Source organism: Juglans regia, chromosome 2 (assembly GCF_001411555.2).
Source record: "Juglans regia cultivar Chandler chromosome 2, Walnut 2.0, whole genome shotgun sequence".
Lineage (NCBI taxonomy): Eukaryota > Viridiplantae > Streptophyta > Magnoliopsida > Fagales > Juglandaceae > Juglans > Juglans regia.
In genome coordinates this window covers 16,555,249-16,565,069 of record NC_049902.1, presented here as the reverse complement: position 1 = coordinate 16,565,069, position 9,821 = coordinate 16,555,249, and the positions used below count along the sequence as shown (strand labels likewise).

Here is a 9,821-nt window from a genome sequence, read left to right as displayed (position 1 = left end):
TTCATTATTAGTTTTATTATAAAATGAAGCCTCAATAACATTAGAAATGCTACAAACCCCACCATGTAAAATAAAACACTTTTATCACTTTTGGATCATCCTTCATTTTTTAAAGAAGAAATTTCAAAATTAATTGACAATATAACCTCATCATAGTGAGATACTAGTGAACTGTGGGTGAACACTCGGCACCCCTAGGTTAAACTGGTCACTCTCAATCATCAAGGCTTTCCCAATTCCCATAAGTGAGGAAACAGAAGTCGCAGAGGAGAGTACTGCTATTCACCAATATCCTAAATTTGTACAATCGTTTTTTAAAATTAAATACATTAAAAGAATGGAATTTAACAAAGTGCTGTACCGACAAGCAAATTAACAATATTTGTTCATATCAAAAGCATTAATAAGACTAGTTTAACATGCCACAGCTAAACACAGACACATCATGAACCCCTAATACTTCTTCCCTTTAAGAAGAGCAGCAACCAGACTTCTGGTTTACAGGCTGTCCCCGAATTTGCACTGTTGGAGGCCTGGCATTGTTCATGGGTTGGCTTGCCATCCTGAATGAGAGAGAGAGAGAGAGGAGAGAGAGAGCGCATCAGAAATTATAAACGGTCAATCATCTTGCAATATGCATAAATAATTACTTAATTGGACTTGCAGATTTCACATAGAGAATTACGATATCATCATCATCTTTTGAAAAAGAAAAAATTCACACATAAAAACCCCCCTAAAAAAAAAAAAAAAAAGCCAATAAAACAACAAAACCAAGTAAAAGAGGCAAAGAAACTTGTGAGAAAACCATTGCCAAACCACCAAAACTATGTTCGGATTTGCTTTCGCAACCATATGACAACATAAAAGCCATATAAACACAGTACCTATTCTTGATTTCAGCAGCCATGGCCATGAAAGCTTGTTCCACATTGGTCGAATTTTTAGCACTTGTTTCCATAAAAGGGATCCCAATTTCATCCGCAAATGCCTAAAAAGGGAAGAGCATATGTAAACATTGATGTTAGACTTTTGGAGTAAGCAAGTACCATCAAATGACAATGGAAAACCTGACAATTTAGTATTACCTTGGCTGTTTCATAGGACACAACTTTATTTGCAGTGAGGTCACATTTGTTGCCAACTAGAAGCTTGTTCACATTTTCACTCGCATAGCGATCAATTTCATTCAACCATTGCTTAACGTTGTTGAAGCTCTCCTGATCTGTGACATCATAAACAACCTGTCCAGACAGCCACCAGCTTGAGACAAATTTCTTACAAGAGCTGCCACCAACTCAGAAATGAAAGAAGCAAGCAGTAATTAAATGAAATAGAAAATTCAGAACTTACAATAATCCCATGAGCCCCACGGTAGTAGCTGCTAGTGATTGTCCTGAAACGTTCTTGACCAGCAGTGTCCCACTGAATTTTCCGAGAATGGAACAGCAATTAGTCATTTTTAATAGCAGGAAATGATATGGCCACAACTATTACACAACTCTCTAAAAAAATATTATTATTATTTGAATACCCATCAAAGTTAAACAAAATTCAAATAAGTTCAAGAAATAATAATATTATTAGAGAGTTGTGTAGAAGTTGTGTAATATTTGTCTCTATATAATTTTTTATAGCACAAAAGAGATTGATTGAGCAGAAAAGCAACTTACATTTCTTTTTTAAGTCACTGGGCCTACTTAAAATATAACTCCAGTTCATGGAAGTTCACATTATTATCAACCAAGATAACAACCATTTTGACTGCCTGGTTGTACAATACTTTTTTTGTACAATACTTGAAAACTTGTTGACAAAACCAGCCAACACAATGGTATAAAGACAACAACTTTTAATAATGTTGTGGTATAAAGATTTAACTCATCAACAAATATCAACAATTAAGCCTACTTTTAGGCTTGGACATTTCAAAATCATACAAATCTTTCAGATAGACATCTTCATTAATATAAAAGCCTGGTATGTACTATGTCCCCCAGCAGAATGAGGAATTCACACCCATGGGATTCAACTTGATTGCAATACTAATGATGGGACTAGAATTTGCCAAGACAAGAGAAGCAATTGCATGGGAAGTCATAAACTTATAGATGACAAAAGAAGAAATAACATAGCAATTCATAAACTTACAATTTGGAGTTTAATGGTTTTCCCATCTTGTTCCACAGTGCGAATTTTCTACAAAACAGAATAGAAGAGGTCTTTACGTTGAAATTTTTTATGATAGAAACCAACAGTTAGGCAAATGAATACTTACAAAGTCAACTCCAATGGTGCTGATGTAGCTATCAAGATATGAATCATCCTGGTTCCCAAATAATAGAATATAATTATAAAGCATATAAATTTCTCTTTAGAAGAATCATAAAAAGTTGGACCAGCAAACTTTGATAAGGATATCACAACAAGTACATTTATTGATCACATAGATACAAGATGTATCCTATAAATTTGGATGAAAAACCATAAAACCACTATTTTTTTTTTTCCTTTGGCTATCCCGCACTAAAAGCAAATGCTTATACTTGAATTCAGTTTCATATGGACCAGAATCACAATCTAAAACAATCTCATATCCCACATCTTACGGAATGGCTGGAGCAGAAACCATGGGCATATTGTTTTTTTTTCTAAAGAAAAAAGTCCATAGGTTATCCCATTCCAGGTAGATGTTTTAAAATATATATATATATATAACAATAATAATGATTTTGATATAGCATTATGAAAATTGAATTCCTAGACAAGAGTCAGAAGACTTTCGAATTCCATGATAAAGATAAAATACTCCATGGCAATCATTAGCCTATGTAAGTTGTTTGACTGAAGCCAAGGAAACGCACTCACTATTGCATACACCCATATCGGAATTCTCTTAATATAATAAAACATGCATTCAGCTAATAGAATATAAGAAGAAAGGGCACTAAAAACTCACAGCAAACCTCAGAAGCAGACAAGATTTGCCAACACCAGAATCTCCAATAAGCAAAAGCTTAAACAAATAGTCGCTGCAAATAAGAAAACAAGAATGGAAAAATATTTATCATGTTTTCTCTATGTTAAAAGAGAAATATGCAAAAACTACAAATCCATTCATAACGGCAAAATGAATATGTAGAACTATAGCTTGCCTTCAAAACCAAAAATGAAACTTCATAAGCACCAGTTTGCCAATAAATATGCAAACTATAAACAACTACTCTGAGAAATCCATAAAACCCAGAAGAGCTCAAACAAACAGGATTGCCCACCATTTCTGTCCACAGTTACTGATCAAAATCCATGCCTTAATGTAAGGGGTGTTTAAGCAGAAGGAAAATAGAATGGAAGGAAGAAGTGGAGAGCTGAAGTATTGAAAGAGGCCTTAAGTGTACATGTGAGGAGCACGTGGTCATTAAATGACAATTTATTGTAATGCCCTTATTGTAACAAAAATACCAGAAAGAAGTAACAGAATTAACGTAGCTTTAGTTGTATAAAAGTACATGGAAGTGAAGTAATATACATTGAAGAGTTTTCATGCAATTCTGCATTCTTGGAGGCACTGGTTCCTCGAAAACCAGAGTTCATTTCTTTCTATCATTTCCTTACGCATTCGTTTTCCTTCTTAATTCTTTCCATAATTCATGATTCTGCTGCAATATTCAACTGGGTTCTTAACAAAGTGGCATCAGAGCAGTTCTTTTTTGGGGTCATGGAAAAAGGTACGTGTTTTAAAGACTTGGAGAAGATTCTTGGGTTAAAGCAACACCAAGAACAGCAGGAGAAGAGGGTGGAAGACCATCAAGGAGTGCTGGATGAGTTGAGTTCGAAAATGGATTTGTTGTTGGAAGCAGTAAATGGAGGTAGAGTGGGGTCTCGAAATGGTCATGTGAGGGGCTAGGAAGAAGCTTTTAATGATAATTCTGTGCTGTCTAGGGGAATGCAATTCAGGTCGATTAAACTGGACTTTCCTAGGTTTGATGGGGAAAATCCAATGGGGTGGATTTATAAAGCAAATCACTATTTTGCTTTGAACCCTATGCCAGGAGGACAGAAGATTTGGATGGCCTTGTTTTACATGGAAGGGAGTGCTTAGGTATGGTTTCAAGATGCTGAAGAAACAGGTACTTTTCGTTCATGGGATTCTTTCACAGAAGCTTTACAAGTTCAATTTGGTAGTTCCTCTTATGATGATCCAATGGAGGCAATTACTAGAATGAGGCAAACTTCCACAGTCTCAGACTATAAGTCTCAGTTTGAGGTGCTGTCAAATAGGTTGAGAGTATTTTCTGAGAGTTACAAGCTAAGTTGCTTTCTTAGTGGACTCAAGGATGAAATTAGCTTGCCAGTATGTATGTTGCATCCTAATAACTTGAGTTCAGCATTTGGATTGGCCAAGATTCAGGAGGAATATGTCACAAGTCTGAGTGGCAATAGTAGAGCAGGGGGAAATCACATTCCATTTGTGCCTTTGTCATCAGGAGGCTCTAATCTTGCTGCTAATGTTAATAAGCAAGTTACTGGCCAAGCTGCTGTTCAGAATTACACAGGTAATAGCTTTAAAAACTCTTTTCCTATTAAAAGGGTTAGTCCTTTAGAGATGAAAGAAATGAGAGAAAAGGGGCTGTGTTATTTTTGTGATGAAAAGTAGAATCCTAACCACCATTTTAAAAAAGCTAAAATTTACCTCATGGAGGGAAAGGATTTGTTTGATAACAGTGAGTGTGAAGAAGAGTTGACTAAAGAAGTGTTAGTAAGTGGGGGCCGTGGTGATAAGGATGGGGAGACTCCTGAGATTTCTTTACATGCAATAGTTGCAGCTCTAAGTCCACGTACTATGACCTTGAGTGGACAGGCACATGGTTGCTCAGTAGTGATATTAGTGGATACAGTAAGTACTCATAACTTCCTTGATCCTCTAATAGCCAAGAAGGCAGGCTTGAAGATTGGTAAAGGCCAATTAATTGAAGTTTGTGCGGCTAATGGAGAGATAGAATGGGCAATGAAGGAGTGGTGGAAAAGGTGGATCTCAAGGTGCAAGGAAATCAGTTTGTAACAGATTTTTTCTTGTTACCTTTGGGGGGTTGTGATGTTGTACTGGGTATGCAGTGGGTGAGGACTTTGGGGCCTGTACTATGGGATTTTAATTCCCTTACTATGTCCTTTAACGATAATAACAAGTCAGTGATTTTAAAGGGTTTGAATCCTAGTTTTTCTGATATTGTACAAGATGTTCAAATATGCCAGTTAACAACAGTGGAGAGAAAGGGCATGTTCTTGCAGATTGTGCAGAATAAATGTGATGAATCAGTGGAAGGCATTGATCAAGGGATGGAAGTTGTGTTACAACAATATAGTAAAGTCTTTGAAGAACCAAAAGTACTTCCTCCAAATAGAAGTAGAGACCACCAGATTAATATGAAAGAAGGGGCAGTTCCTATTTCTGTAAGGCCATATAGATATCCTTTTTTTTTTCAGAAATCAGAAATTGAGAAGATTGTGAAGGAGTTACTTGAAGTTGGGATGGTTAGAAGCAGCCAATCCCCTTTTTCTTCCCCTGTGTTACTTGTGAGGAAAGTTGATGGCACATGGCGTATGTGCATTGATTATAGAGCTTTGAACCGAGACACCATCAAAGAAAAGTTTCCAATTCCTTTAACTGATGAACTTTTAAATGAATTGTTTGGAGCCATAATTTTCTCAAAACTGGATTTAAGATCTGGGTATCACCAGATTCGAGTAAGGGAAGGGATATTGAAAAAACAGTATTTAGAACTCACCAAGGGCATTATGAATTTTTAGTTATGTCTTTTGGTTTAACAAATGCTCCTACCGCATTTCAAGCTCTTATGAATGAGGTTTTTCAACCTTTTTTGAGGAAGTTTGTTATTATCTTTTTTGATGATATACTTGTGTATAGTAAGACAAAAGAGGAGCACTTGAAACACCTTGCTATGGTGCTGGAGACCTTAGCTAAACACACTTTGTTTGCTAAGAGGAGTAAGTGTAAATTTGCATGTGCTGAAATAGACCATCTTGGTCATTTGGTGTCTGTTGAAGGAGTTAAGCAGATCCTTCTAAACTAAAAGCCATGGTTGAATGGCCATTACCCAAGTCTATTAAATCCTTGAGAGGGTCTCTTAGGTTAACAGGGTATTACAAAAAGTTCATAAAAAACTATGGACTTATTGCTGCACCTCTAACTGCTTTACCGAGGAAAGATGCTTTCTGTTGGAATGGGGAGGCTTCTGCAGCCTTTGAAGCATTGAAGATAGCCATGAGTACTCCACCAGTGTTGGCCTTACCAGACTTTGAGAAGTCATTTTTAATTGAATGTGATGCATCTGGTCTTGGAGTGGGTGCAGTTTGATGCAAGGAGGGGAGACCCTTTGCTTACCTCAGTCAAGCTTTGAAGGGAAAAGGTTTGGATCTGTCGACTTATGAAAAAGAGTTGCTTGCTCTTGTGTATGCTGTTAAGAAATGGGGGAAGAACTTTTGTTATTAAGACTAATCATCAAATTCTTAAGTTCTTGCTTGAGCAGCAAATTGGAACACCTTCACAACAGAAATGGATTAGTAAGTTGCTTGGCTATAATTTCATAATATAGCATAAGAATGGGAAGGAGAATGTGGCTGCATATGCTTTATCAAGGAAGCATGAAGTGACTCAAGAGGGCCCTATATTTTTTTTTTTTTGAAGTATAGGGCCCTCAAGAGGGCCCAATATGCAATGCTATTACAGTTTTAGATCCTATCTAGCTTGAGCAACTTAGAAGTTCTTATCTACAGGATGTGGAAGTTGCTGACATTTGTAAGAAAATTCAGCAGGGGAAGTTAGATGGGAAGGGGTATGAAGTTAAAAATAGATTGTTGTTTAAAAAGGGAAAGTTATTTTTATCCAAACTTTCTCCTTTTAAGTAGCAGGTATTGGATTGTATCCATAGCAATGCAGTGGGAGGGCATTTTGGATACCAGAAATCTTTGCATCGAGCTAAATCTAATTTTTGTTGGTCTGGTATGAAGAGGATATACAGCCACTGCAGTGTAAGGCAGAATGTACACCTTGCTAGGTTATTACAGCCACTACCTATCCCTACTAAGTCATGGACTGAAATTTCCATGGACTTCATTGAAGTTTTGCCCAATTCACAAGGATATACAGTGGTTTTTGTAGTAGTGGATCGATTCACAAAATATGCACATTTTCTTCCTCTTTCTCATCCTTACACAGCAGGATTAGTGGCTAAATTATTCATTAATCAAGTTTTTAAGTTGCATAGGATGCCTGCCTCTATTGTTATTGATGGAGATGTTTTCACAAGTTCCTTTTGGAAGGAATTGTTTCGAATGCATGGCAGTAGTTTGAGTTTCACCTCGGCATACCATCCACAGTCAGATGGTCAAACTTAGATTGTGAATAAATTTTTGCAGCAGTATCTCAGATACTTTGTGAATTAGAGGCCAAAGGAGTGGATGAAGTGGTTGTCGTGGGCTGAGTAGTGGAATAATACAAGAGTTCACTCTTTTACTAAGATGACACCATTTGAGGCTTTGTATGGTGTACCTCCACCAACATTACTTCAGTTTGTTACAGGCACTACTCAGAATGCTGAATTGGATTTCCAATTGAGGTCTCGGGAAGAGAACATCATTAATTTGTTGAGGAAGAATTTGTTGGCAGCACAAGCAGTTATGAAGCAACAGTGTGATAAAAAACCATACACCTCGAGAATTTCAGGTAGGTGACATGGTTTATTTGAGGCTTCAGAAGTACAAGTAGCATAGTGTGGCTCGACCTGTTAGTTACAAGTTGGCACCAAGATTTTTTGATCCATTTAAAGTTTTACAACGTATTGGTGATGTAGCATACAAGTTGGAATTGCCTTCCAGTGCTTCACTTCATCTAGTATTTCATGTATCTTCCTTAAAGAAGCATGTGGGATCAACAATTGTGACTTCATCTACATTGCCTATGTTGGATTTGCATGGAGGCTTCAGAACTGAGCCTGAATTAATTTTGCAAAGAAGGATGTGTGCACTGAATTACGAGCCTTATATTGAATTACTTGTCAAGTGAAGGGTGCACCAAAGGAGGATTCATCATGGCTTCCTGTGGAGCAGTTGAGATGTTTGTACCCTGACCTTGTGGGCAAGGTCTTTTGATGGGGAAGTGAATGTAAGAGGTGTTTAAGTAGAAGGAAAATAAAATGGACGGAAGGAGTGGAGAGCTGAAGTATCGAAAGAGGCCTTAAGTGTACATGTGAGGAGCATGTGGTCATTAAATGAAAATTTACTATAATGCCCTTATTGTAACAGAAATACCAAAAAGAAGTAACAGAATTAACGTAGCTTTAGGGTGGGTTTGGATACACAAAACATCTCATCTCATCTCATCACTACAACTTTTCCAAATTTCTATACAAAAATATAATAAACAATTCAACTTTTTCAAATTCCAAAATAAAAATAATACTAAAAAATTATATTCTAACAATATTTTATTCAACTTTCAACAAAACATCTCATCTCATCTGAACTGTCTATCCAAACCCACCTTTAGTTGTATAAAAGGACACAGAAGTGAAGTAACATACATTAAAGAGTTTTCATGCAACTCTGCATTCTTGGAGGCACTGGTTCCTCAAAAACCAGAGTTCATTTCTTTCTATCATTTCCTTATTAATTTTCCTTCTTAATTCTTTCCATAATTCACGATTCTGCTGCAATATTCAACTGGGTTCTTATCACTTAAATTACGTTTTTAAAATTACATTCAATACAAATAAACATGCAAATACGATTTATCATACGATTCTTACAATCATGAAGAGAATCAACACGGTTAAAGCACTCTTAAAGCTGGTTGCTATTTGCTAGATCCGTACTCATATCACAATGAATAAATAGGCAAATTTTCATTCAACTTTTTCTCAAAATATTTTGTCGGCATGGTCAACTAACTGCCCACGTTCACGCAACCTGAATTTATCCTGAACTTACAAGCACTCGACCAAATCTTGGATAACTAAGAATTGCGCTTTCGATGGCTCAGTTGGTTAAACCAAAATTTCCCCACCTAATTTGCATGCCTTTCCCCAAGCTATAATAAAATTCACCCGACCCGTTTCGGGACAGCGGATCTGGCAGAAAAAAAATCTAGATCTAAAATCCATGAGCTAAATCCAAATACACGATCATCCAAGCGAAATTAATGATCCAAACATGGCAGCATAGATTAATAAAAATGAAAGGAAACATTTCTTTTAGGCAATTGAGCAATAAACCACCACAGATCTGGACGAGGAAAAATAAAAACAATTCAAGACAAATACGAAAAGGAATATAATTCGAACTACATGCGAAAAAAAATAAAACGGAAAAAGGCTAATTGAGGACAAATTAAGCTTACTAGTCGGGATTCATAGCTAAGTTAGGATGGGGATCGATTAAATGACAAGAATCTCAACGAAATGATGGAGTCGAATGCTTTTTTCCAGGCGATAATTTGACCGTAACTACTACGAACCGCCTGACTCAGAAAGAGAGAGAGAGAGATTCAGAATGTAAAGGGAGAAATCGAGGAAATGGAGAAGGGAATGTTGGGGTGCGAATTCTTAAAAGCCAAAAGGACCCGGAACTGGTGACTGTGGATGACGTTGCAAAAGGAACGGAATGTTGCCACGTGTTTTAACGCCTGTTTGGTTTCACTATCACTGACAACCCATCTCAATATTTAAACATAATTTAAATATAAATATTTTTTAATTTTTTCATCTAATTATTATATAATCATTATAATTTTTACAAATTTTTAA

At 36.5% G+C, this 9,821-nt stretch overlaps 1 protein-coding gene across 1 annotated transcript; it reads right to left on the bottom strand.

The window, feature by feature from the left end:
* Positions 1 to 214: 214 nt before the first annotated feature.
* On the bottom strand, positions 215 to 9,602 carry LOC108987165 (ras-related protein RABD2c). Its single transcript, XM_035687476.1, has 8 exons — positions 9,416 to 9,602; positions 2,960 to 3,032; positions 2,279 to 2,326; positions 2,152 to 2,199; positions 1,354 to 1,425; positions 1,089 to 1,244; positions 888 to 991; positions 215 to 563 (listed from the first exon to the last, which is right to left on the bottom strand). The coding sequence occupies exons 1-8, from the start codon at positions 9,427 to 9,429 to the stop codon at positions 470 to 472; spliced, it is 609 nt and encodes a 202-aa protein (XP_035543369.1). The 5' UTR covers positions 9,430 to 9,602; the 3' UTR covers positions 215 to 469.
* Between the last annotated feature and the right edge of the window lie 219 nt (positions 9,603 to 9,821).